Source organism: Equus asinus, chromosome 10 (genome assembly GCF_041296235.1).
Source record: "Equus asinus isolate D_3611 breed Donkey chromosome 10, EquAss-T2T_v2, whole genome shotgun sequence".
Lineage (NCBI taxonomy): Eukaryota > Metazoa > Chordata > Mammalia > Perissodactyla > Equidae > Equus > Equus asinus.
This window is the reverse complement of record NC_091799.1, coordinates 53,856,258-53,884,041: the sequence shown is the minus strand read 5'-3', so window position 1 is coordinate 53,884,041 and position 27,784 is coordinate 53,856,258. Positions and strand designations below refer to the sequence as shown.

Here is a 27,784-nt window from a genome sequence, read left to right as displayed (position 1 = left end):
TGGGCCGTTGGGCGGCCGGCTCCGCGGGCCCAGTGCGTTGATTGGCTGAGCCGGAGAAGAGGCTCTTTTTTTAAAAGAAGCTCCCTCCTTCCACCACCCGCAGTTCATTTGCATAATTTAAAGCCACAGGCGCCGCTCCTTTCACCTGAGACTGGGAGGCGCAAGGGGTGACCACAGTTTATTGAGCGCCCACTGTGTGCTAGGCACTGAGCAGGGCTCATTTGACGCCCTTCACAACCCTGTGAGAAGGACGTTATTGATCCTCATTTCACAAACTGGAAACTGAGGCTCAGAGAAGGCGAGGACTTACCTGGAGGCCATACAGCCAGTCTGCAACCTTATGAGGGCAGTTTCAGCATCTGGTCCCGGGGCTGGGAAGACCGTCCCCAAGAATGTTGTCCCGTCACAAATCTGAAAGCTTCCCGTCTGTCCCCCTCACCTGGGCCCTCATAAAACGAGTCTTAGCGCCTGCTGGCCCCCATTCAAGCCTGCGCTGACCACCGGCTGCTCTCTCCGCCCCGGGTCCGCAGGGGCAGCCCAGGAACCGGGCCAGCTGCCTGGCTGCCCCGAGGGCCTTCTCTTCCCTTCCTCAGCACAGTGAGCCTGCTGGCCCCTGTCTCTGAAACACTGACATTTTGCCCGTTTTCCTGACCCCGTGGTGGCCCGGGGCCAGGCCCAGTCTTCTCCAGTCTGGATGCTGCCTCAGCTCCCTACTTGAGCCTCTGGTCGCCTCCGTTCCTGCCCAGGCAATCCCTGTTTAGTTTTAGAGCAGTTTTCAGTGTACAGAATCGTTGTGGAGATAGTACGGACGGAGTTCCTGAGGCCCCCGCACCCAGTTCGCTCTGTTATTAACATCTTACTCTGTATGGTGCATTTATCACAATTAGTGAGCCCGTATTGGGGCATTTTGTTAACTAAACTCCCGACCTTATTCGGCTCTCCTCAGTTTCCCCCAGTGTCCTTTTTCTGTCCCAGGATCCCACACGACATTTGTCATCACGTCTTTAGGCTCCTCTGGGCTGAGACAGTTTCTTGAACTTTCTTGTTTCTGATGACCTTGACAGTTTTGAGGAGGACTGGGCGGGTATGTTGTAGGATGCCCCCAGTTGGGATCTGTTTGGTGTTTTTCTCGTGGTAAGACTGGGGGACGGGTTTGGGGAGGAGGAGCACAGAGGTGAAGTGCCCCTCTCGTCATACCGTCATACCGTGTCCAGGGCACATGCCATCAACACAGCTTCCCTGTGACGTGACCTTGATCACCTGGCTGAGGTGGCATCTGTCAGGTGTCTCCAGTGTAAAGTGACTCTTGTCCCCCCTTCCATGCTGTACCCTTTGGAAGGAAGTCACTATGTACAGCCCACAGCTAAGGGGTCAGGGGTCACAACGCTCCTCCTCAAGGGCGGAGCATCTGCACAAGTCATCTGGAATTCCTCTGTGTGGGAGATGCGTCCCTTCTCCCCGTTTATTATCTATTCAATCATTCACATCAGTATGGACTCATGGATATTTATTTTACACTTTGGGTTATCATCAATACTACTTTATTGATTTTCTTCCTCAAATTGTTCCAGCTGTGGCCACTGGAAGCTGGTTCAGCTGGCTTTCATGTCCCTTTGACACGCCCCCGGCGCATCCTTGGTCTTTTTCTTTGAGCACTTCCTTACTCTGTCACTTGGAAACCTTCCAAGCCCGTCTCTCCGTCTCCTGCCCCAGTCCTACGCAGCCTTTTCTCCCGGCAGCAGCCCTGGTGGCTCTCACTGGAGACAATGTTAGCAACCGGGTCTGGGCGGCAGGGTGCTGGGTGCTGCTGCTTCCCGGCCCGCGCGCTGACAGAGGACGCAGAGGATGCACTTGTGCATGCGAACCTGGGCATATGCACAGATCGAGAAATACTTTCTCTACACTGTTAAACATGAGTTCACGCGATGTCTCCACATCTAATCCACGACCAAATGGGTCCTTCCAGCCTCCCCGCCGCCTGTCTGTAGCAGCCCAACAGAGAGGAACCTGGCTGCCACCAGCACCCCCCCCCCCCCCCACTTGCTGAGCTGTCCCATTGCAAGGAGCCGGACAGCGGCTTCAGCATGTTAACCGCACTCATGCGGGGTTTTCAAAGAGAAAATGGTCACCTGCTTCTCCAGCCCCAACCCTCCCCTCAGTGCTCAGCGCCCTCAGTCAAGGCCCCACGGCCTCCAGGCCTATGCAATCCCAGTGAACCTCAGGGCCTTTGCCAGCATTGTTCCCTCCCAGCTCATCTGACTGGTCAGGCAGCTCTCAGTCCCCACCTGGAAGCCCGGGTCCTTCCCGCCCAGAGCCAACCCCCCAGGGGGGCCCTGGGGGCACCCACTGCGTCTAGGTGGGGTCTGAACTGAGCTCACGCTTCCCACGCCGCCTCCCCCAGCCTGGGCCAGGGGCGAGGTGGGGAGCAGGTGGATTCATGTTTGACAGGCAGGGGACCCAGGCTCGCAGAAAAGAGGCTACTCCCAAGTCCCACAGCGAAGTTACACCAGAGCAGGACTTGACCCAGGTGCGCTGGTAACAAAGCTCTCCGCTGCCGTGCCCTTGAATTCCAAGACGCGGTGTGGATGGGAGGACAGGATGTGGAGCCAGCCTGTCTGGGGTCGGGGAAGGAAACCCAGGGGTCCAGTCACTGCCAGTACATCCCGAAGCCACCTGGAAGTTCAGGCCAATTCTCTTTTTTCTGAGATTGTGGGGAGGGGAGGCCCAGAGAGGTTAAGAAACATTCCCAAGGTCACCCAGCAGTACTGCCAAGCTGGGGCACAACCAGTATTTCCTGAGCACCCACTGCATCCGGGTGGGTAAAGGCACATACTGCCTGTATGCAGGCAGGTGCCGACTGTGTCCTGTCCCAGCAGCAACCCAGGCCACAGACTAGAAGGAACACAAGAGGCTGACTTGTTGGTGGACAAGGTGCTATCTTAAAGGGGGTGGGTCAGGAAGAGACACAGGAGGGCCTGGGCTGGGGTGGGGACCAGAGGGAGAGCAGGAAAGGCTTCCTGGGGGAGGCGCCCCAGCAGGCGGGGCTTGGAAGATGGCAGCTTACTGCACTGTTCTTCCCGGGAGAGGCTACCCCTCCCTCCTCCATCCCCACCTCCCAAGAGCCCACATCTTCCCAGAAAAGCTCCCCGCCACTCCTGCTGGGGATGGCCCCCCAGCTCCCCTCCGTTCCCCCTCGAGAATCTCTCCCAGCCCCACGTGCCAAACCTGGCCTGCTCCTGGCCAGCTCGCAGCTCCCCGCCCCTCCCCCAGCCCCTGAAGAGGAAGTCCCAGCTGCTCAGTGGGGTGTCCAGGCAGCTGCAGGGCCCTTGTTCCGGGAGCTTCAGTGTTACCAGTCTCTTCTCGGTTCCTCAAAAAGACCAAGCCTCTGTGCCTGCGGGGCCCACAGCCGGACCTGGGGTGCCCTCCCTCTTCCCTGACATGGCTTAAAACTTCGCATCCTCACAAAGCTGTCCCTCATTCCTAGGCGGTGTGGGGGGCCTCGTCTGGCGCCTGGTGCTGCCCCACCGCACCTGACTGCGGGCCGTCGTCTCCTGGGTCTGCTCCCTCACTTGACACTTTCTGCCCTGTGAAGGCAGCATCCAGTATCTGTTGACTGATGAATGGCTGGATGTGGCACTCCACGGGGAGGACACGGTGGCGCAAAGGCCTGGAGGCTGATCTGGGTGTGGAAGCAACACAGAGAAATCAGGGGGCGGCTGTGGCTCAGGGTGAGTATCGGGGCGGGGCTGCCATGCGCGGGTGGCGCAGAGCCACTGCCCCGACAAGGTCACACACCAGGCTCCTGCCCAGGCTCCAGGGCCCCAGGTGCCTCGGCTGCTGCTGAGCTATTTTTAGTGCGTGCTTGGCAGCGGCTGGCCAGACAGCTGTCAGGGGGGACTGGAGGAGAGGGAGGGAGGGAGGGAGACAGAGGGGAAAGAGGGAGAAAAGGGAAGTGAGCGGGAGCCCCCGGGTCCCAAACTGTTGTACTTAGCACGTAGACGGGAGAGTCGGAGAGTCAGAGGATGCCCTGGACCGCTGTTGGCAAACCACAGCCTCTGTGTCAACCGAGTTTGATGGAACGCAGCCATTTCCGTCGTTCAGCTGCCACAGCAGCGCTGAGCGGTCTGGACAGAGACTGCACGGCTCACACCGCCAGAGCAATTCACTGCCCAGTTCCTCAGGGGAAACAGCATGCCCACCCTGCCCACCCAGGACAGAACTCGCTCTCTGGAGGTCAGTAGGCATTAGTTGATTTCCACCACTATTTCCACTTCTCCCTCCAGGTTCCAAGGAGGGTGGGCCTCTCAGCTCCTGAACTAGGCAGGGCCACGGGACCTGCTTTGGTCCATGAAGCAACAGAAGTGGCATGTCACCTCCAGGTGGAAGCCCTTAGGAGCTGGTGCCTGATTCACCACGTCCCCTTCCCATCTGGTCACCTGATACTCCGGGTGGTGGAAGTTCTGTCCTGCTGGGCTGCTGAGCGAGGGTGACGCGGGTCCTGGCAGCACCCGAGATCTGAGGGCAGGGGAAAGGCACCAGGGACTTAGGGCAAGAGCCCAGAGCTACCCCCACCTATTCAAATAAAAATACAATCAAAGTGGAGTTCTTTCTAGGAACTGAGGATGAATCAATGTCAGAACACCTATTAACAGGTCATAAAAAATGTAAACTTATGACCCCCGGTGCTTCTTCACTGCATTTTGAGGCTCCATTACCAGGTGCACACAAGTTTGGAACTGTTACAGCTTCTTAGTGAATTAAAAGTCTGATTTGATATTCTTTACTTCCAGTAATATACCAAAAATATACCCATATTAATAGTTATATCAGGTTTTTTTCTTCAGTATTTGCCAGGTTTATTTTTTCTCACCCTTTACTTTCAAATTTTCAACTGCTTTATGTTTAGATGTTTCTTGTAAATAGCATAAAACTTGAATTAAAATATAGCTTGACACTCTTTTGTCTTTCAACTGGAGGTTTTTTGTCCATTTACATTTATTGTAATTACTGGTGGCAAATTCTATTTATTTCCATCATCTTATTTTGGGCTATCTGTACTTGCTTCCCCATGGAAGGATTATTTGGGATTATTTCCAAATAACTCATTCTAATTTCCCCTCCTATTAGAGTGGAAGTTATAGACTAATTGTATTCTCCTGGTGTTCACTGTAACTCTTAACATTCCTGCTCTGCTCAACCAGGTAACACGTTACCCTCCCCTCGAACAACACAAAGGCGGTAAAACCTCACTCCACTCGGCTCTTATTTGCCATTCTTGTTTAAATTTAGTTTTAATCGTACACACAGTGAACATTATAATCCTTGTTAATGGAGGTGATGTTTCTTTAGCTGAACCCACATATTTCCCACTTTTGTGCTCCTCGTCCCTCCTGCATGTCAGCCCTCATTCCTGGGTCCTTTTCTTTCTGCCTGAAAAATTCTCTCAGAATTTTGTCCAGTAGTCTTCATTGCTCCCTCCTCCTCCACAGGTGTCTTGCTGGGTGAACATTTCTGGGCTGCTGTTTTCTTTCAGCCCCTCGAAGATGGTACCCTCTGCGTCCTGTGTCCCTGCTCTGGGACTGAGGAGCCAGCTCTCGGGCTGTCACTCCTGACTCTCTGGTCAACTTTGGTTTTTCGCACCGTCAGTTGTCTTTTTGTGTATCTTGCTTGGGATTTGGCTGGCTTTTTGAATACTGGTGAACCCATGTCCTTCATCAGTTCTGGAAAACTCCACCCTCATCCTCTTCCAAATTTGGCTTCTGCTCTCTCCCGTCTCTTAACCTCCCGCTTCTCTTCCAGTGTTTGGGAAATTCCCTCACCTCCATCTTCCAGCTCACCAGCTTTCTCTCCAGCTGTCTCATATCCACTGTTAACCCAATCCAGTGTCTGAAATCCCAATTAGCTTTTAATTTCTTTTAGTTCTATTCAGCTCTTCTGCAAACATTACCGCCTCTTTCTTTTCCTTCACACTTCAGGATTAACACTCCAATTCTGGATCTGACGATGCCAACACTGGAGGTCTTAACTGCTGGTGTCTCTGCTGGCTCCCACTCCCGTTGATGGGTTGTGAGTTCCGATGCTGGCTCACACTTCCCAGGGGACGACTAGGGGAATTCCTTATGGCACGAGTTGAAGGTTCTTCCAGCAGACCCCCAGGGTCACCACCACCCTGCACTGCTTTAAACCACGCTGTCCACTGGTGGCTTCAGACACCCAGATAACGGAGTTGCAAAGTCACGTGAGGTCACAGAGCACAGACTCGATTCTCCCCCTCCCGCTCCCAGTGGCAGGGTCGGAGGTGTCCAAGTTTCCTGTCCATTCCCGGGAAGATCTCACTTTGGTTTCTACTTCACCCTTCGAGGTCTCGACTTGTCAGACATACCATCTTGAAGGTCCGTGAAAATGGGAGACCAAACCTGCCTCGTCTGACATGAAAGCTGCTTCCCTCCTGGGCCCCTGCCTGCATGGACCTGTGGCCTCTCTTGCTCATCTTCTGGTTGCTTGCTGATCCATTAATCACGACAACCATCTTGCCCAGCGGTTGTAGGTGTTTTCATTGGGGATCCACTGCTGACCAGCAGCAGACGTGGACAGTCTCCCATGCGCGAGTCTGGAGAGCCTGGTCCACGCAGACTGGAACCCCCAGAGAGTGAGCGCGCGAGAGGGGCTCAGGGAGGAAACACAGCAAATTAAGGAGAAAAACCTGCCTGATGTGCTATTAAGACACAAAGTTACACCAGTGAAAGCAGCAAGGGGATGGTCGAGCTGGCAACAGAATTAGAGCAGATTCAGAGACAGATGCCAACACACACAGGCGCTCACTCGGGGGTAGGGAGCGTCAGCCAGGCCCTTGGGGTTGGGGCAATCTCCACGTCTCTCTCCATCCCAAAATAAGTCCTAGATGGATAAAAATAAAAGTTGAAATTATAAACAGAAAGAAAAGACCATGGGAGAATTTGTGCCAACTGTGGGAAAGGCCTCTCAGGGCACAAAAGACAGACATTTAAAGATTGTGGTTTGAAAACCATAAAAATAAAATGTTTACAGCAAAACTATTCATGAACAAAACTGAAAGGTAAATTTGGGAAAAAACAACACAAAAGCTTATTAATGGTTAAGAGGATAAATTTTATGTTTTTCAGCACCATTAAAATTTTTTTTTTTTTACTTAGATTTTTTTTATTGAGTTATTGATAGGTTACAATCTTGTGAAATTTCAGTTGTACATTAATGTTTGTCAGTCATGTTGTAGGTGCACCACTTCACCCTTTGTGCCCACCCCCCACCCCACCTTTCCCCTGGTATCCGCTAAACTGTTCTTAGTCCATAATTTTAAATTCCTCATATGAGTGGAGTCATACACAGATTATCTTTCTCTCGCTGGCTTATTTCACTTAACATAATTCTCTCAAGGTCCATCCACGTTATTGCAAATGGAATGATTTTGTTCTGTTTTGCAGCTGAGTAGTATTCCATTGTATATATGTACCACATCTTCTTTATCCATTCATCTGTTGATGGGCACTTAGGTTGCTTCCACGTCTTGGCTATTGTAAACAGTGCTGCAATAAACATTGGGGTGCATAGGACTTTTGGGATTGCTGACTTCAGGCTCTTTGGATAAATACCCAGTAGTGGGATGGCTGGATCGTATGGTAGTTCTATTTTTAGTTTTTTGAGGAATCTCCATACTGTTTTCCATAGTGGCTGCACCAGTTTGCATTCCCACCAGCAGTGTATGAGGGTTCCTTTTTATCCGCAACCTCTCCAACATTTGTTGCTATTAGTTTTAGATATTTTTGTCATTCTAACTGGTGTAAGGTGATATCTTAGTGTAGTTTTGATTTGCATTTCCCTGATGATCAGCGATGATGAGCATCTTTTCATGTGCCTACTGGCCATCAGTATATCTTCTTTGGAGAAATGTCTGTTCATGTCTCCAGCCCATTTTTTGATTGGGTTGTTTGATGTTTTGTTGTTGAGTTGCGAGAGTTCTTTATATATTATGGATATTAAGCCTTTGTCAGATATATAACTTGCAAATATTTTTTCCCAGTTAGTGGGTTGGTTTTTTGTTTCAATCCTGTTTTCATTTGCCTTGAAGAAGCTCTTTAATCTGATGAAGTCCCATTTGTTTATTCTTTCTATTTTTTCCCTTGTCTGAGAAGACATGGTGTCCGAAAAGATCCTTTTAATACTGATGTCAAAGAGTGTACTGCCTACGTTTTCTTCCAGAAGCCTTATGGTTTCAGGTCTCACCTTTAGGTCTTTAATCCATTTTGAGTTTATTTTGGTGAATGGTGGAAAAGAATGGTCAATTTTCATTCTTTTACATGTGGCTTTCCAGTTTTCCCAGCACCATTTGTTGAAAAGACTTTCTTTTCTCCATTGTATGCCCTCAGCTCCTTTGTCAAAGATAAGCTGTCCATAGATGTGTGGTTTTATTTCTGGGCTTTCAATTCGGTTCCATTGATCTGTGCACCTGTTTTTGTACCAGTACCATGCTGTTTTGATTACTGTAGCTTTGTAGTATGTTTTGAAGTCAGGGATTGTGATGCCTCCCATTTTGTTCTTTTTTTCTCAGGATTGCTTTAGAAATTCGGGGTCTTTTGTTGCCCCATATGAATTTTAGGATTCTTTGTTCTAATTCTGTAAAGAATGTCATTGGGATTCTGATTGGGATGGCGTTGAATCTGTAGATTGCTTTAGGTAGAATGGACATTTTAACTATGTTTATTCTTCCAATCCATGTACATGGAATGTCTTTCCATCTCCTTACGTCGTCATCCAATTCTCTCAGAAAGGCCTTGTAATTTTCATTATATAGATCCTTCACTTCCTTAGTTAAATTTACCCCAAGGTATTTTATTCTTTTTGTTGAGATTGTGAATGGTATTGTATTCTTGAGTTCTTTTTCTGTTAGTTCATTACTGGAGTATAGAAATGCTACTGATTTATGCAAATTGATTTTATACCCTGCAACTTTGCTGTAGTTGTTGATTACTTCTAACAGTTTGCCAATGGATTCTTTGGGGTTTTCTATATATAAGATCATGTCATCTGCAAACAGCGAGAGTTTCACTTCTTCCCTCCCTATTTGGATTCCTTTTATTCCTTTTTCTTGCCTGATTGCTCTGGCCAGGACCTCCAGTACTATGTTAAATAAGAGTGGTGATAGAGGGCATCCTTGTCTCGTTCCTGTTTTCAGGGGGATGGGGTTCAGTTTTTGCCCATTGAGTATGATGTTGGCTATAGGTTTGTCGTATATGGCCTTTATTATGTTGAGGTAGTTTCCTTCTATGCCCATTTGTTCAGAGTTTTTATCATAAATGGCTGTTGGATCTTGTCAAATGCCTTCTCTGCATCTGTTGAGATGATCATGTGGTTTTTATTCCTCAGTTTGTTGATGTGGTGTATCACGTTGATTGATTTGCGGATGTTGAACCATCCCTGTGTCCCTGGTATGAATCCCACCTGATCCTGATGTATGACTCTTTTGATGAATTGCTGAATTCTGGTTGCCAAAATTTTGTTTAGAATTTTTGCATCTATGTTCATCAGTGATATTGGCCTGTAGTTCTCTTTTTTTGTGGTGTCCTTGTCAGGCTTTGGTATCAGCGTGATGTTGGCCTCATAGAATGTGTTAGGAAGTGTTCCATCTTCCCTAATTTTTTGGAATAGCTTGAAAAGGATAGGTATTAAATCCTCTCTGAAAGTTTGGTAGAATTCCCCAGGAAAGCCATCCGATCCTGGGGTTTTATTCTTTGGGATGTTTTTGATTGCTGTTTCAATCTCTTTCCTTGTGATTGGTCTGTTCAAATTGTCTGCCTCTTCTTGAGTGAGCTTTGGGAGATTGTAGGAGTCCAAGAATTTATCCATTTCCTCTAGGTTATCCATTCTGTTGGCATATAGTTTTTTGTAGTATTCTCTTATAAACTGTTGCATTTCTGCAGAGTCTGTTGTTATTTCTCCTCGCTCATTTCCGATTTTGTTTATTTGACTTTCTCCCTTTTTTTCTTTGTAAGTCTGGCTAGTGGTTTGTCCATTTTATTTATCTTCTCAAAAAACCAGCTCTTTGTCTCATTGATCCTTTCTACTGCCTTTTTCGTTTCAATAGTATTTATTTCTGCTCTGATTTTTATTATTTCTCTCCTTCTGCTGACTTTGGGCTTCATTTGTTGTTTTTTCTCTAGTTCAGTTAGGTGTGCTTTACAATTAAAAATTTTAAGAAATTTTTAAAAGAATTTTGATGGATAAATGAGAAAAAGACAAATATCTAATAAACAATCAAAGCAGCTAATTAAAAATAGATAAATACTAGAAAACCTCCCTGGTAGTGAACGAAATGATTGAGATCAGGAGACAGCACCCACCACTTGACAGTTTGGCCAAAACAAAAACTTGGGGCGATGTGGCCTCGTGGGTCCAGAGACCATCCTGAGACCCCGGACCAAGCCCATCCTGACCCGGCAGCCAGAGGCAAAGGGGCAACGGGCCATGGCCTGCGGGCCCGACAGGGGGGCCAGTGCCGGCGTCTCCAGGCAACATGCACGGCTGGTGCGAGCCCAGGCCAGCCGTCCTCGCCACTTCCCGTGCGTGGCGGGCAGTGTGTGCGGACGAGGGTGGCGCGAGGCTGCCACCCCAGGCTCCAGGTGCTGCTGCTCCACTGTCCCCAGGGCCAGGTGTGCGCTGAGCCTGGCAACTGAGGGCACCGGCTTCCTTAGCATCACCCAGGGTGCCCTCATGGTTCCTCTGTTCTCCGGGGTCCAGCATGGGCTCGCCTAGATGGCCACCTGCCCTTCCCGACTACCTGGCCTTCAGAGTCAAGCCCCGACACCCCACCCGAAGCAGCCAGGTCCCCAGAGCCAGCCCTTTGTGGAGCTCTCCAAGCACGCGCTGGCCCTGCGACTCCGACTCTGGTTGCTGTGGACCGACTTGTGTCCGGCACTCAGTCCCCGTGCTGGAGCCCTGCTCCTGACGGCACGGGCTGTGGAGTGGGCCATTGAGAGGTCCCCAGGGCTGGATGAGGTCATGAGGGGGGCCCTCACGATGGGGTTAGTGCTCCTACGAGAAGGAACTCGAGAGCTTGCTCTCCCTCCCAGCGCGAGAGGACACAGCCAGAAGGCAGCTGTCGGCAAGCCAGGAAGCAAGCCCTCCCCAGACCAGCCCTGCCGGCTGCCCGACCCCGGACGCCCCCCGCCCACGCCGAGAGAAAGAAACGTGTGCTGTTGGAGCCACCAGAACGCTCCAAGGTGCTGTCCGACACAGCTGGAGAAGGGCACCCCTCCGCCAACTGATCCAGGCCACTACCTCCAGGGGAGACAGCAGCGTGCTGACCAGTTAGGACAGATGACGGCGTGTTAGTGTCCTGGGGCCACCATCACCACCACAAACCGCAAACCGGGGGCTTAAAACAGGAGCTGCCTCTCCCCGCGGGAGGCCAGCGGTCTGAGACCGAGAGGCAGACAGGGCCGGTCCCTCAGGAGGCTCCAGGGAGGGCCCTCCTCGCCTCCCCCAGCTTCTGGAGGCTCTGGGGCTCCCTGGCTTGTGGTGGTGTCCCCCCACAGTCCCTGCCTCCATCTCCACATGGCCCTCCTCCACGTCTGTGCCTCCTGTCTCTCCTAAGGACACATGTCACTGAATTTGGAGCCCATCCAGGCAGTCTCATCTCCAAGCTCCCCTTTAATGACACCTGCAGACCCCAATCCTGCCCTGGCCACAGTCACGGGTGCCGGAAGGCACACCTCGGGCACGCGTCCTGGGCTGCCAGGCACCCAGGGTGCCAGCGGTGCAGCCGGCACCATCTCGGGGCCTCCGTCCACACAGAGAGGTTGGGTGGGGGTTCTTCAGGGAAGGGAGCTTGGTCACTCTGGGCTTCAGATGTCACTTTAAGACCTTTCTGCAGTGTCTCTCCTGCCATGAGCACCGACTCTCCGGGAACAGAGGGCTGCGGAGCACGGAGCCTGGGGTTCACCACCCCCTCGGCCCCTGACTGGCTGTGGCGGGGGCCTGGCTGCTGCCTGCAGGGGCACCAGCTTCCGGCCTGTGACACCGCCACTCGTGGTCACCGAGTGGGGCTGGAGGGCTGTGTGAGCGGCCACCGCTAAGGCGCCGCCTCCCCTGGGCCTGGGTTTTCCCATCTACGACACGGAGGGCAGAGCAGGCCTGACCTGGGGGCTACTGGGGATTCCGTGGGAGCTGCCCCCCAGGACCGGGGCCCGGGGGTGACGATGACCGTCCCAGGCGCCGCCAAGTCAGCCCTGACAGAAGGAACGGGGACCACAGCCAAGTAGAGGACCTGGTTTATTTCTGACGCAGGTGAGTCTCAGGACAGCGCAGCAGCCCCCAGGCGGGGCGGGGCGGGGCAGAGCTAGAACTCCACCTTGCAGGCAGGGAAGGCCTCGTCCTGCATGGACACAGTGCTGTTGCTGCCCAGCACCGTGATGCCCAGTGCCTGGTGCCGGGCATGCGTCTCCTCATACCACTCATGCATGGCCACCGAGTCGAAGGTGGGGATCAGGGTCACCTGCGGGCAGGACAGAAGGAGCGACGGTGAGGGGAGCGCCCGCCGCCCTCCTGGCCCAGCTCCACGTGCCCAGGCCTCTCTTCTCTGCCCCCGTTCTCTCTTGCCTGGAGGTCTGCGGCTGGCGGCCCGCCTGTCCCTGAAGTCCCTTCTCTTCCTCTAGCACCCAAAGGGCCCTCTTACAGCCCAGGCGGCCAGGCCGCTCTTCTGTGAATCCCCCCTCATGCTTCCCACCAACCTCCCCACCGCCATGTCTCCCTCTTTGCTCACCCAGGCCTCCCTGCACCTCCTTGAATGCGCCGAGCCTACTCCCACCTCTAGGCCTTTGCCCCTACTGTGCCTGCTGCCAGGACACTCCCTGGCAGCTGCTCGACGAGCTGCATGAGAGTCGCACGAGAGCAGGGGTGGCACACGCCCTGCGCAGGGCTGGGCGGGGGCCAGGGACCGGAAGATCCTCTCCACCCAAACTTGCCTCACCCTCCATTTCAATCTCACGGTCTCAAGCGAGCCTAACTCTCAAGGACAGTTTTCAACTGCCTCGGCCACACAGACACTGCACGCCCCACCAGTCCAGCTGGACCAATCCTCGGGGTCGGGGGGCGGGGGGTGACCGAGCCAGCCCCACCCTTGTCCTCATCCGGGATTGCTGCAGACTGAGGAGGCAGTGGACGTGACAGGAACAGAGGCCTGACAGTGGGGGCTCCTGCGTCTGCCCTCATTCCTGTGTGCCCTTGGGGACGCGCCTTCTTTCTGAGCCCCGCGCCCTCCTCTGGGAGGTGGGGGAATCACTCAGGAGACCGTGTGGGTTCAAAAGGAAGACACCAGCAGGTGCTGGCCCTGCTTTGCGCCCAGACTGCTGGAGGCCTGGAGGGGCACGCACCTGGAGGTCCCGGTCCCACTGCCGCTTGCCGGCCAGCAGCGCGTCCAGGACGGCCCGCATGCCCTCCTCCTTGCGCTGGTCCTGGCCACTGATGACGTAGCAGAGCGCCCGCACTCGCCGGAAGAACTCTTCGTCCACCAGGCGGGCGCTGCCCCCGCTCGGCAGGTAGGCCAAATCGAGGTAGATGGGGGAGCCGGGCGGAGCTGCTGACGCACCTGGCCGGCTGCCGGCTGACCCTGTGGGCAAGAGAGCAGGAGTCAGTGTGGATTCCCAGGACCGGGAAAGGGCCGAGACCCAGAGCCCAGGACGAGGCTCCCAGCTCCACCTGCACCTCTCCGAGCAGCTCCCTCCTTGTCAGGAGTCCTAATCTCAGCGTTTGATGATTGACAAGCCCTCCCTGGCAGGGGCAGTTACTCAGTGAACTCTGCAAACACCCTGGACCACCTCCTCAGCGCCTGGACCCTCCCTGGCCAGTCCCTGGAGACAGACATCCCCGGGAAGAAAGGAAGGGGCAATCAGAGAGCGCTTCTTGGAAGAGGCAGTCTTGGAGCTTGAGCCCTGAAAGCAGCTGGTGCCTGGAACACTCCGTTGCTTCTGCAGCACCCGTCCGTGCAGCTGTGTTTCCCAAGCCCTCCTGGCTCCGGGTGCTGGGACACGGCAGCGACCAAGACAGAAAATCCCTGCCCCAAGGGCGACGGAAAGCCAGTGCTGGGGTGGGAGGGACAGAGTTATCTGAGGGACAGCCAGGATGGGGCAGCCACTCTCAGGGCCTCGCCCACAGCCCTGAATCCAGAGCCTGTGCAAGGGGGACGAGGCCACCGCTCTGGATCAGTTCACTGAGGACACAGCTGGGTCTCAGGCGCAGGAAGCCTGCCAGATGCCTGGCGCCTGACAGCCATGAAGAGCGCCCAGCTCAGAGGGCAGCCAGGGCATGTGCACAATGAATGAAATCCCAGCTTTGGGCAAGTGGCGCCCGCACTCAAAACTGGGGACTGTGGCAGCGAGGGTCTGAGTGGAGCCTCAGGAGGAAAAAGCCACGTGGGCCATGGAAGGCGTGAGGGAGGCAGGAGTGGCAGAGGCGGAAGGGCAGAGAGAAGACAGGGGGACCGTGGGTAGGAGGACAGGGTAGAGGGGAGCCCAGCAGCTATAGCCCATGGGCCAAACACGACAGACACCTGCTTTGTCAGTAGTTTTGCTGGAGTGCGCACGCACTCACCCAGCTGCTTCTGTGCTACAGCCGCAGAGCTGAATATGGGACAGAGACCACCTGGCCTGCAAAGCTGAAAATGTCTACCCCGGCCCTTTAAGACAGGCTGCTGACACCAGCATGGAGGGTCAGTTTACCTGAGGTGGTGGGAATGGGAGACCCCAAGTGGCCAAGATCGTGGCCTCTCTGGAAAGAGGCCAAATGCCCCAGACAACAGAACTTTAGATGACCCCCACCCTCCAGGGCCAGCCTTGCCCACGGGCCCTGGGGGCCACCATCTCCCTCCCACTGTGCTGGGAACCCCTGACCTGCTGAAGGTCCCAGGGGCCCATCAGGTGCCTCCCTTGGAATCTGCCCAAGAAAGACAAGAGGTGGCAGCTCAAGCAGGTGCTGAGGCTAGGAGAGAATCGAGAGCCCGGGGCAGCCAGGAGCCAAGGACAGGTCACGAGGGGGGAGAAGCAGAGACGTCCACCAGCTCCTTGAGGGCAGGCCCACCCCAGGCACTGGAAGAGGGCCCAGGCCAGGGCGAGCGCTCAGCACCATGAGCTGGAGGTGCTGCCTTCACCAGCATCACTGGTCTCTCCCCAGCCCTCCCTAGGCAATTCTAGGCCTGCGCTGACCAACGCAGTGGCCAGCAAGCACTGCCACATGGCACGTGTGACCAAGACCAGCTGGGAGGGCACTCCAGGCTCTCAAGACGTGCTCTGGGAAAGAGAAAGAGGAACTATCGAGTCATTTCTTCTCTTGATTACACACTGAAATATCACTTTGGTGTAGTATGCAGGAAAGAACACAGCAAGAGGATTCTGGGACGATGGCACAGTAAGAAGCACCAGGAATCTGTCTCCTGTGCTGGCAGCCCCTCCCTGTAAGGGTGAAGCAAGCTACCTGCAATTTAAAGGACTGTGCCTTTTTGGGGGGGGGGGGTGAGGAAGATTGGCCCTGAGCCAACATCTGTTGCCAATCTTCCTCTATTTTTTGTAGGTGGGATGTGTCACAGCATGGCTTGAGGAGTAGGTCTGCACCCTGGATCCAAACCTGTGGACCCCTGGCCACCAAAGCAGAATACACAAATTTAACCACTGTGCCACTGGGCAGACCCCAGACTGTGCATTTCTTATTCTTCTTCCCATCCCCCCTTCATTTTTTTTCTTTTTCCCCTTTTGGGAGCCAGACATTTAAGGATTAGACATTCAAAAGCAACAGCATATATACGGGAATTTAGAAAGTCACCATGCGTGCCCAGGGAAAGGTGCAGGCTCAGGAAAGATCTGAGAAGACCTTACATTCATACCCCAGACTGATGGCCAGCACAGAGACAGCCCACTACAGCTAAACAAAAAAGCCACAGCAAACCCTGGGGAAAGATGAAATTTGGATCACCAGAGTTACCACATTATTAAATTCAAATGACCAGTTTTCAACAGCAACAAAAAAAATCACAAGGCACCCAAAGAAAGACAGTAAGGCCCATTCAAAGGGAAAAAATCAATCAAAGAAACCATCCAGATGGCAGACTTACTAGACAAAGACTTTAAAAACAACGGTCTGAAAGAGACTCAAAGAACTAAACGAGGACGTGGAGACAGCCAAGAGAATGATGTATGAACAAAACAAAAATAAGGAAACATAAAACAAAAAAATAAATGAAAAATTCTGCCACCAGAAAGCACAATAACTGAAATGAAGAAAATTCACTAGAGGGACTCCATTCAAGATCTGAACAGGCAGAAGAACCAGGAATCCTGATGAGAGGACAATGGAAACTGAGTTCCAGGAAGAGAAAGAGAAATGAGTGAAGAAAGTGAAGAGAACCAAAGGCACCTGTGGGACACCCTCAAAAGGACCAACACACACATTACAGGAGTCTCAGGAGGAGAGACAGGGCAGAAGGATCATTTGAAGAAATAATGGCCAAAAGTTCCCCATATTTGAGGAAAGACATGAATATAAACACCCAGGAAGCTCGATGCACTCCAAGCAGGACGAACTCCAACAGACCCACACTGACTGAGACACACGGCCCAAACCCACTCTAGTCAAGCTGCTGAAGACAAGATGAGGAGCAGCCCTGCGGGAGGAGCAGGAGAAAGGGGAATCCACAGCTGTAGATGCTTACACTGAAAAGAGGCCCTCAAATCAGCCGCCTCACATTACACCTCAAGGAAACAGAACAAGAAGAACAAAGAAATTCAAAGACAGGAGAAGCAAGGAAACAATACAGATTAGAGCAGAAATTCTGAAAGAGAGACTAGAAAAACAACACAGAAGAAAGTCATCAAAACCAAAAGTTGGTTCTTTGAAAAGATTAACAAAATTGGCAAATCTTTAGTGGATGGACTAAGGAAAAAAAGAGAAGACTCAAATGAGTAAGATCAGAAATGAAAGCGGGGATGCGACTGCTGGTTCTATGGAAATTAGCATTAGGAGAGCACAACGGACTGCTGCACACCAACAAAGCACGTAACCTCGAGGAAATGTTCAAGTTCCTAGAAACAAGAAACGCACCAAGACTGAATCACAAAGAAATAGAAAATCTGAACAGACCTCTAACTAGGTAAGGAGACTGGATCAGTAATCACAAGCCTTCTGGGCTTCAAGCAAACATTTAAAGAACTGACACCAATCCTTCTCAACGGTTCCAAAAAACGAAGAGCAGGAAACACTTCCTAACTCATTCTACGAGGCCAGCATTACCCTATACCAAGGTTAGGCAGAGACACCACGAAGAGAGAAAACTACAGACCAACATCCCTTTGGAACACTGACGCAAAAGGCCTCAACAAAATACCAGCAAACCGAATTCAGCAGCATATTAAAAAGATTACACACTATGACCAAGCAGGATTTATTCCTGAGATGCAGGGATGGTTCAACATATGAAAAACCAGTGTAGGAAGAATGAAGGAAAAACCCCATCTGGATCATCTCAAGTGATGTGGAAAAGGCACTTGATAAAACCCAGCACTATTCCATGATAAACACACTCAACAAATCAGGAAGGGAAGGAAACCACCGTAACATAACAGCAACCACATGTGGACACCCACGGCTCACGTCACACTGTACGGTGAGGGACAGAAAGCTCCTCCTCTGGAGACCAGGAACGAGGCGAGGGTGCCACTCTCACACTTCAAGACAGCGCTGGAAATCCTAGCCAGGGCAGCAGGCAAGAAAAAGAAAGAAAAGGCCTCCACACTGAAAGGGAGAAGGGAAGTGACCTCTGTTCACAGATGACACGATCTTACATGCAGAAAATCCTAAAGGCTCCACACACATAAAAGAAACCTGTTAAAACTAATAGATGAAGTCAGCAAAGCAGCTGGATGCAAAATCAACACACAAAAATCAGCTGCGTTTCTACACACTACAATGAGCAATTCAAAAAGGAAACTAAGAAAACAATTTCACTTACAATAGTATTAAAAAGAATAAAATATTTAGGAATTAACTTAACCAAGGAGGTAAAATATTGGTACGTGAAAATTACAAGACATTGCTGAAAGAAATTAAAGACATAAATTAATGGAAAGACATCCCGTGTTCACGCGTTTAGACTTCACATCGTTAAGATGTCAGCACCGTACAAAACAATCTACAGGGCCAATGAGACCCCTGTCAAAATCCCAATAACGTTTTCTGCAGACACAGAAAAACACACTCTAAAATTCACGTGGAATCTCAAGGGACCCCAAATAGCCAAGACAATCTTGAAAAAGAACAAAATTGGAGGACTCACATTTCCTGATTTCTAAGCTTACCACAAAGCAACAGTACCGAGACAGAGTGGTGCTGGCACAAGGACAGACATACAGACCCAAGGAACAGAACAGGGAGCCCAGAAATACACCCTGGCATATATGGTCAAAGGATTGTTGACAAGGGTGCCAGAGCTTCCAATGGGGAAAGTGCAGTCTTTTCAGCCACTGGTGCTGGAAAACTGGATCTCCACACCACAGTGATGAAGCTGGATGCTTCTTTAGTACCATGTACAAAACTAATTTAAAATTAATCAAAGAGAAAAATGTGACAGCTAAAATTATAAAATTATTAGAAGAAAACATATGGCAAAAGCTCCCTGACACTGGGTTAAGCCATGATTTCCTGGATATAATACCAAAAGCACAGGCAACAAAAGAAAAATAGACAAACTGGACTCCATGAGAATTAAAAACTTTTGTGCATCAAAGGACACTACCAACAGAGTAAAAAGACCACCCACAGAATGGACAAAATATTTGCAAATCATATATCTGATAAGGGATTAATATCCAGAATATGTAGAGAACTCTCATAACCCGACCACAGAAAGACAGACAACCCAACTCCAAAACGGGCAGAGACGTGGCTAAACGCTCTCCAAAGAGACAGACGCCCGGCAGGCCCAGGAAAGACACTCCACATCGCTGTCCACCAGGGAAATGCCGATCAAACCTCAAGGCAGCACCAGCTCACCGCCACCGGGACGCCGCTATCAAACAGCCATGAGACAAGTGTTGGCGAGGACTCGGAGAAACTGGAAACTCTGTGCACTGTGGTGAGAATGTAAACTGGTGCGGCCACGTGGAAAACTGTGGCAGTTCTTCAAAAAAATTCAACATAGAATGACCCTATGATCCAGCAATCCCACTTGGGGTATAAACCCCACAGAACTGCGAGCAGGGACTGAGAGGCGTTTGAACGTCCCGGTCCACAAGCTGGAAGAAACCCACGTGTCCATCAAGGGATGAACGAAGCGCAGTCCATCCACACACTGGAATACTGAGCAGCCCAAAAAAGGAAGGGAATTCTGCCACGTGCTCCAGCATGGATGAGCCCCGAGCGAGTGACGCTCAGTCAAATAAGCCCGATGCAGAAGGGCAAACACTGGGATTCCGTCAGACGAGGTCCCTAGGGGAGTCCGACTCACAGGGACAGAAAGCGGAAGGGAGGGCACCAAGGGCCAGGAGTTGGCATTTAATGGGACAGTTTCAGTCTCAACAGATGAAGGGAGTCCTGGAGACGGATGGTGGGGACGGCTGTACAAGAAAGGGATGTGCTGAATGCCACTGAACAGTGTGCTGAAAAATGGCCAAGGTGGTAACTTTTATATTATGTATATTTCATCCCAGTTTTTGAAAACTGGAGAAAAAAAGCACAGCAGGCCTGAGACTCTGTCCTTAGAAGCCTCACCCTCTGGCCCTTGGCTAGCGTTTGGGAACCGACTTCAGAAGGGTTCCCCCTCTTCCGGAAAGGGTCGGGGTGCACGGTGCCGGCGCGACTCGTGCTGAAGACCCGCCGCCCCTCCTGCGGAGTCCGCGATTCTGGGACTTGACCAGCCCCCGACAGAGACCCTGGGAGATCTCAAAGGAGATCCCGGGTGGACAACACTTCACACGTGTCATCGCAGCTTGTTGATGGGGGAATTACACCCGCGGTGCGACTCCACCGCGAGAAGGCTCTAGAAGCTTGTGCCTGGTTTCCCTGGCACACCCCTGTGCCGTTCCTGCTGTATCCTCTTGTTCTAATACACCTCAGCCACGAGCACGACGAACGCCTGAGTTCTCCTTGCCAACCACAAACCGGGAGGTGGCCTCGGGAACCTCAACACAAACGGGTTAAAGAAAGCACAGCGCTGCCATTAGTGCCGCCCACTTCTCTTGCCGACCCGGCTACTAGAAGCAGCCCACTCACACATGTGCTGTTTCCACTGACAACACTGCCTGCACGCCCTGGAACCACAAGTGCCCCAACAGTGAGGCCAGAGCTTCAGTCTTACAGGAGAAACTGAGGTCCAGAGAGGGTGGCGGGAGTGGCGGAGGCCACACAGCAAGCAGAGAATAAGAGGACTTGGGCTGGTAACCCACTGCAGGACTCCAGCTCCCAGGTACTTACCAGATGGGCCCCGACTGGTGGTCTTGGGGACCGAGGACTTTCTAGACAGGGGTGCCCGACCTCCCTTGTCACTGGGCTCGCTCCGGGCGCTGAGTGGCCGAGTGGCCCGGTCCCCACCAGCCAGCCCCTTGGTCTTGGCAGTGGTCAGTGGAGAGGCTTTGGGGGCAGCAGTGCCAGGGCTGGGGCGGGCCAGGGACTTCCGCGCACGGCTGAGGCCATCTGTCAGCCGGGCCTGCTCCGGGGGCAGCATCTCAGGGTCCACCATGCAGATGCTGGGTGGGGTGGGCAGCGGTGGGGGGAATTTGAGGGGGTCGGGTAAGGGGTCACGGCGAGGGCCCCCAAAGCCCTCCGTGTCCTCGTCAGAGTCGGCAGTGCCAGGGGTGGCAGGCAGGGGGTCTGAGTCAGACAAGGTGGGCAAGGACTCGCTGACAGACGTGGGTGGTGTCTCCTCGGCCCCTGGGGCACTGGCCCGCTCCTGGGACCGGGCGCTGCTGTCGTTGGAGCTGCCTGGGGATGCTGGGGCTGGCAGCAGGGGCACGGCCTTGCGGTGCTCAAACTCGCAGGGCGACACCAGGCACAGGTCCACGTCATGTGGGGAGGCCGAGCGCCGTGCCCGCGGGCCTCGAAGCGGGAGGCTCAGCCCGGCCTCACTCGTGGTGGCGGATGGCGGTGGCAGCACCTGCTCGAAGGAGACGGACAGGGACTCGTCCACCTCTGTGGAGTGTGGGGAGCCCACCTCAGCAGGCAGCGAAGGCGTGGTCACTGTGGGTGAGGCATCCGGCCCGGCCTCCCCGCCCCGCAGCGGGCTTAGGGACAGCCGCCCGCTGCCCTCGGTCGGGCCCTGGGGGGCTCCGGGGGGCGAGGGTGTGCATGGCTGGGGGGTGCTGGTGGCCAGCAGCAGCTCCAGTGCCTTCTCCCCGAAGCTGCCGCCGTCCTCCCCGGCTGGGCTCAGCCCCAGCTCCAGGCTGCTCTCCTGGCTGGGTGTTGCCGCCAGTGCGGGGGCTGGGGAGCTGCAGGCCTCGGCGGGTGGGCTGGCCTCTTGGCCCCGGAAGCTGGGGGGGCTGCGGGGCCCATTCTCCGCTGGTGGCACAGCTGGGTGGGGGGTGTTGGGTGCTCTGCGGGGCTTGGGGGCTGCCTGGGCACCGGTCTTCTTGACACTGACCACAGCAGAGGCTGCCCGGCGCACCTCCCGCGGCTGGGTCCGAGGGGTGCTCAGCTTGGGGTCCTTCTTCACTTCCCGGGGGGGCCTGGCCTCCTTCTCAGCCCTGCGAGGGGCCTCAGCCCGTGGGGGCTCCTTCCGGGCCACCGCGGGGCGCTCCTGGGCAGGCCTGGCAGGTGTTGTCATCCGGCTCTCTCTTCTCAAGCTGTCCCGGGAGCCCACACTTTCCTTGCTCTCAGCTCGCCGAGGCCCTGCCAGGTCCTGGGGGGTCACCACAGGCTCCCGCAAGAACCCCAAGTGCTGCAGGCGGACCAGGCCATCCAGGAGGCGGGCAGGCGGCGTGCAGCCAGGGAACAGCACGCGCACCACTTTCTCAGTGGGGCCCGCGGGGTGCCACACCAGCAGGGCACACACGGAGACCGGCGGTCGGTCTGCAGCAGCCGAGGGCGGGTGCAGCACGTACATGTCAAGCCGGCCCACGCCCATCTTCTGGAAGAGCACGGTGGGCTCAGCGGGCAGCGGCCCGCGGGTCAGAGGCAGGGGCGTGATGCCAAGCCGGGCCAGGAGGCTCAGGGCCAGCTCTGCCTCATCCTCGCCACGCACCAGACGCGAGGCAGCCACCCGGGCGTTGAAGAAGACGACCCCAAGGCTGGGCGAGACGAGCCTGCGCAGCCTGTCGTCCCCGGAGCCCCCGCCGGCCACTGCCTCGTCGCGCTCGGCCAGCTTGCGCCGCAGCAGACTGTTGAGGCCGGGGAGGCTGTCGGCGCCCGCGTGGGTCACCAGCACAGCGTCCACCCGGTCCAGGTGCCGCACCAGCTTCCAGAAGCTCGACTTTGGGTTCGAGCCGCCGTTGACCAGCACGGTGAAGCCGTTGACGGCAAAGAAGGCAGCATCACCGAGGCCACCGGGGAAGATGTAGCAGCAGGGCCGGGCAAGCCTGAGGAAGCCCACGGAGGCCGGCGGCTCGAGCAGCTCAAAGGGGGATGGCGGCTCCAGCACCTCGGCCACGTACTCCAGAAACTCACGCAGGCCCTCAGAGGCCGGCCCCTGTGCTGGAGGGTTCAACCGCAGCTGCAGCATGCCCTGGAGGCCGGGCACCTCGGGGACCAGCTCGGCCCAGTCACCAAAGGTTGGGCAGATGATGGTGAGCTTGGGCAGGTCTGCGTGTGGGGGTGCGGAGGCCAGGAGATCCAGGATCTGCAGAGGAGCAGGCAGTTAAGGGGCCACCTGGAGCCAGGGGACACCCAGCCCATTGGGAGAAGAGCAAGGATATCCCCGCCCTGCCTCCTGGGGCTGGGAGGGTCGTTCGCCTGCCCTCATCACCCTCAGGACAAAACCCAACCCTCCCCACAGCCCTCGAGGGCCCACGGTCCTGCCTCACCACTGGTCCCCCTCCCTTCCATCACCCTCACTCGCTACAGTGTGAACACCTGGCCTGAGCGAGTTTTTCCTCATTTGCCCCGCCCAGTCTAAGGGCGCTCCATAAGGGACCTGTCTAGCTCTCTCCCAGCTGGGACCCAGAATCTGGGGTGCCACTTGAGGCCTCTGGGACATCTGCTGATCTACAGCCCCTGCCTCGAACTACACATTGTAGTGGATGACGGGACTGGGCCCCGACAACATGCAAGGAGGGACACGTGTCAGCACCATCATTCCTCAGAGAGGGAGGGGATGGGGCCCAGGGGGACAGCAGTTGGCCAGGGCCACGCAGCCTGATGAGGATGAGGTGGGATTCAGAGCCAGGGAGGTGGCGGCTTACTTCTTTGTCCCCCAGGACCTGGAGGAAGTGGCGGGACGAGAAGCCCCCCGTCTGGAGCAGCAGCTCCCCCGTCTCCTCCAGGCAGGGCCCAGCCAGCACCAGCAGCTTGTGAGGGGAAGGGTCCAGCAGAAGGTCCCGGAGCTGAGGGGAGGGGAGACTGTTAAAGGCCTTATTCTGTGCAGTGACATAGCCAGCACCCCACTCTGGGGCAGCCCCCAGTCCCAAATCTACGTATAACCACCCCACAGCCAGGCCAGAGAAGCTGGGAGGGTAGCCTCTGGGCACTCCCCTCCCCCCAACAAACCCCAGCTCATCCTACAAAGCCTGGCTCCAGTGCCCCCACCTCCCGGAAGCCCTCCGTACCCTTGATGGGCCCCCTCAAGTCCACCACTCTCCCGGCCCAGCCCCAACGCCATGAAGGAGGTATCTGTGTCTGGCTCTGGCTCCTTCAGAGCCCCTTGAGGGAGCAAAAGGGAGTATTTTTGATGAGAGGAGTCAACGACACAAGGTCTCTGGAGGGGTGCCCCAGGGCTCTCTCTTTCTCGTCTTCCTCACGGACGCGCCCTTCTCTGGGAGAAGGGTGCAGACGCCCAAAAGCCGGAAGCACTGCAGTCGATTCAGACAAGTCCCGGGGCTGGCTCAGCGCAAACATCTTCAGGTCCTACCTCCCCTAGCCCACTCTTTCCTCCCAAACTCCCACCTCTGCTCCACCCTCTCATCGCCGCTCCTGAGGAGGGAATAACTTGAGGCTGGAGCCACCAGGGGAGGCTTCCCGGGGGAGGAGATGCTGCTGCTGGGTGTTGAGAAGAGGATTTCGGGCAGCACAGTCTGGGACACAGGAGGTCAGGCCGGGGATGGCGTGGTTCCAGTAGCCCGCTCCCTCCAGCAGCTGCTCTTCCCTACCTCGTCACACAGCGACTTGTCTGATGGGTTTAGGAGGACCAGCGTCTCCAGGGTGTCTCCGCGGTGGTGCAGGCTCCGCTGGCCTGGGGGGAATTGGGCCCTGTGAGTTTGGGGCTGGGCCACGTGCAGGGGGTCAGGCTGTCCTGGGGTTGAACCGGGCCTCCCTGAGTTGACCCCAGGCAGCCCCAAGCCCCTCCAAGCCTCCATTTCCTGGGAACCCCAGCCAGGGGTCATCTGGGGGTTAACAGACACATGGCACAGCTGCAGGCCTGGATGAGGCAAGAACAGGAAACCCGCCTTGGCAGGCCACACGCTGGAAACAGCAGTGACAACAGGGCCTCCACTGCCTTCGGGGCCCGATTTGCAGCTGTCAGCCCTATGGGGGACACCATCACCACCACCACTGCATAAGCAAGGCCCAGGGAAGGCCAACGAGGGTCCACCAGGAAGAGGCCACGGCCTCGCAGGCCTCGGCCCTGCGTGCCTGAGGGTCAGGAAGTGGTGGGTGGGGCTGGAATGAGGGCGGCGTGAGGAGCTGAGCACAGGGAGGCCTCATGGACCTCGGAGAGGGGAGTGGGGTTAACTCCGGGATCCCAACTGTGGTCTGTCCCCAGAGCCCAGATGTGTTTCAAATCTGGCGCACGAGGCCCTGGAGCTAAAGGCCGGGCCCTCCAGTGCTGATCTGCCTTCATCAGTTTACCACACGCTCCTGTCACAGGCTACTGCCGCACTCAGGAGAGAAAACCAAGGCATGGAGGGGGCTAGCGGCCACCAAGGTCACACAGAACAAATGGGATTTCCAGCTCCCCCCACCCTGTGAGGGGTCAGGAAGCCACCCAGAACCGCTGGGACAATGAGGTGATGGACACTTCCTTCCCCTCCTGCAGCAGCCGGGAGGTGACTCAACAGGCCGGCGGAGGCGCGGGCGCCACTGGGCTTGGCTTACCCAGGCTCAGCCCAGAATCCCCAGGGAGCCATGGGCCACGTGCCGCTGGCCCAGGCATCCCCACCCCTCCTTGATCTTGTTCCTTTCTTAACTCCCCATCTATTGAGCACCTACGGTCTACCTGGTCCTGTGCAGGGGTCACAGCCACGAACCAGACACGGTTCCTGCCACATGGGGCCCACACTCCACTCTCCAGGCCCCTCGGCAGCCTCTTACTTTCCCAGTGTCCTGTCCCTTTGCCTGAGCCCTTCCCTCCACCTGCCACCTCAGCCACAGCTGCTCTCATCCAAAATGCCCCCTCCTGGGTGGGCTCCCTGTCCCCCACCCCTCATCTGTAAAATGGGGACAAAACCACAAGTTCCTGCCTTGTGGGTTATTGAGGACTGAGGAAGTCAGTGCTGCGTCAGGGCTCACCCCTGCTCCGCCCCCGGCAGACCGCGCTGTACTATTACTGTTGTTGTCTACAGCAGTACCCAACCCCAGGCCTGGCACAGAGCTGGCACTCAGAGAACACTTGCCCAGTGAATGAGTGTACATGGAACAGCGGGGGCACCGGGGTGCCCAGCCTCACCTTTCACGATGCTGGAGAAGGTGGCCGAGTGCCGGGACACGAAGACCTTGAGCTGCTCATCAAGGCTGCAGACGCCAGGGTCAACGTCCCAGGACCGGATGCCTGGCAGGGGGTGGGGGTGCCAAGGGAAGCGAGGTGGGAAATCAGCTGGGCTCCCCAGCTCCCAGAATGTTTCAATGACTGGCACCTGGCAGGTGGGGGCCGCCCAGCCCAGGACAGCCTGGAGACTGAGGACCACCCGAGTGCTCTTGACCCCACTGTATCAAGGAACCCAAAGCGTAACCTGGCATTTTACAGAGACTCAGGACACCAGCAAGAACGCCCCCGCTCAATGGTCATCTTGTCCCCTCCATCACCTCCTCCACCCTGCCGGCCACCTTCCCACCTCTCCTCCTTTGCACCCGCTGTTCCCACGGCCCTGAGGCCCTTTCCCCGCTTCAGGTGCTAAGACCCACTGTCCTCTCAGCCTTCTGCATCCTTCTGAGCACTCCCGACAGCTTAAAACTTGCGGCATCTCCTCCCTGACTTTGGGTCCACTCCCCGCCAGACTGTTGGCCTCGCGAGGGCAGGCCTGGGCCTGCGGGGGAGCATCCTCCAAGCAGGGGAGCCGAGCTGTGTGTGCCACCAGGTGACTTTCCAGGCGATGGACCCCAGGCCCTGCCCGTCTGTGACGGGAGGGTGAAGGCCCTCCGACCGCGGTGGCGGCGGCGGGTGCACCACGCCCGCCAGTCCCGCCACGCCACCTGCGGCAGGTGAACCTCGCAGGTGCACCTATGACTCACCCCCCGGGCGCGGGCCGGCCCGCCCACACCCCACTTAGCAGCTCCTCCCGGAGCACCAGAAAGTGGGCCCCGGGGCTGCGGCCCGGCCTCGCCAGCCCTGCTCCCCGCCCCGGAGATGCGGCTGCCCGGGCCCGGGGATTCCAGGCGACCCGGCCTCCCCTCTGCGGGCGGGACGCGGAGGCGGCGCCCACCCTGCCCAACCGCGGGGGGCCCAAGGCCGGGCCCGGGGCCCTCCCCGGTCTGCAGCCGGTGGGCGGCGCGGCCCCGCCAGGGCCCGGACGGCCTCCTCCGCCGGCGCCTGACAGCGAGGCCCCGAGCCCCGCCCGCCCCGGGCCCGGCCCCGGGCCCGGCCCCGGCCGCGCCGCCCGACCTCGCTCGAGCTCCTCCAGCACGTAGGCCAGCAGCCCCGAGCCCGCGCACTCGCCGCCCACCACGAGCAGCAGCGAGCTCGGCGCCCCGGCCGCCGGACGCCCAGCCGCCGCCGCCATCTTCGCGCGCCCCGCCGCGCCGAGCGCCGCCCCGCAGGCCCCGCCCCTTAAAGGGCCGGACCGGAAGGGCTGCAGACCCCGGCCGGAAGCCCCTCCGCGGGCCTGCCGATCCCTGGACCGGGGAGCTGGGGGCGCGGGCGCCCAAGGGGTGGGAGGCCGGAGTCTCTGCTTTGGGCCCGCCCTCCCAGTGACCGTTCATTCATTCAACAAGCTTGACTACACGCCTCCCACAGGCCGATCACAATCCCTGCCCTCTGGGGGCTCACCTCCCAGCACAGTGGGCCCAATCAGAACCAGACCCAGATGCTCCCAAATGCTCCCAGCTGCCTAGGTCAGGGCTGGAACAGAGAAAAGAAAGGCATCTTGTAGCTAGGGCTTTGAGGGATGTGTAGGAGTTTGCCAGGTATGGGTGGTGGGGCAAGAGCATGTGAGGCAGAAATTAGAGCAGGTGCAAAGTTTTAGAGATAGCAAAGTACATGTATGTTTGGGCCATGTTCTGGAGCACTCTGGGTCTAGAGCAAGGCGACACACTTACTCTGCACCTACTGTGTGCCAGGCATTTTACTCCATTAGCTCATTGTATACATGCACACACCTATAAAGTAGGCGCTGTTATTACAGTCATCTCAGAGGAATGGAGAGGAAACTAAGGCTTGAGGAGATGAAGTCACCAGGCCCATAAGTGGTAGAGC

General features: G+C 55.7%; 1 protein-coding gene and 2 long non-coding RNA genes across 3 annotated transcripts; 1 reads left to right on the top strand and 2 right to left on the bottom strand.

Annotated features, from left to right (window-relative positions):
- Positions 1 to 1,527: 1,527 nt before the first annotated feature.
- On the bottom strand, positions 1,528 to 4,115 carry LOC139046388 (uncharacterized). Its single transcript, XR_011506405.1, has 4 exons — positions 3,988 to 4,115; positions 3,531 to 3,679; positions 2,506 to 2,615; positions 1,528 to 1,865 (listed from the first exon to the last, which is right to left on the bottom strand). It is a non-coding gene; the product is annotated as an uncharacterized lncRNA (long non-coding RNA).
- On the top strand, positions 3,591 to 7,047 carry LOC139046387 (uncharacterized). The gene is made up of 3 exons (XR_011506404.1): positions 3,591 to 3,728; positions 3,992 to 4,233; positions 5,976 to 7,047. It is a non-coding gene; the product is annotated as an uncharacterized lncRNA (long non-coding RNA).
- A 5,243-nt stretch (positions 7,048 to 12,290) lies between these two features.
- On the bottom strand, positions 12,291 to 27,131 carry MAP1S (microtubule associated protein 1S). The gene is made up of 7 exons (XM_044773841.2): positions 26,975 to 27,131; positions 25,823 to 25,924; positions 24,306 to 24,388; positions 23,403 to 23,543; positions 20,485 to 22,840; positions 13,404 to 13,639; positions 12,291 to 12,526 (listed from the first exon to the last, which is right to left on the bottom strand). The coding sequence occupies exons 1-7, from the start codon at positions 27,090 to 27,092 to the stop codon at positions 12,371 to 12,373; spliced, it is 3,192 nt and encodes a 1,063-aa protein (XP_044629776.1). The 5' UTR covers positions 27,093 to 27,131; the 3' UTR covers positions 12,291 to 12,370.
- Between the last annotated feature and the right edge of the window lie 653 nt (positions 27,132 to 27,784).

What these genes read in the sequence shown, in the direction of transcription:
- MAP1S (XM_044773841.2), bottom strand. Translation starts at nt 27,092, where the DNA reads ATGGCGGCGGCGGCTGGGCGTCCGGCGGCCGGGGCGCCGAGCTCGCTG. An exon ending in AGGTCCTGGGGGACAAAGAA is followed by an intron (nt 22,841 to 23,402) that starts GTAAGCCGCCAC and finishes GCTCCTCTGCAG; the next exon opens with ATCCTGGATCTCCTGGCCTC. An exon ending in CACCAGTCGGGGCCCATCTG is followed by an intron (nt 13,640 to 20,484) that starts GTAAGTACCTGG and finishes TCTTGCCCACAG; the next exon opens with GGTCAGCCGGCAGCCGGCCA.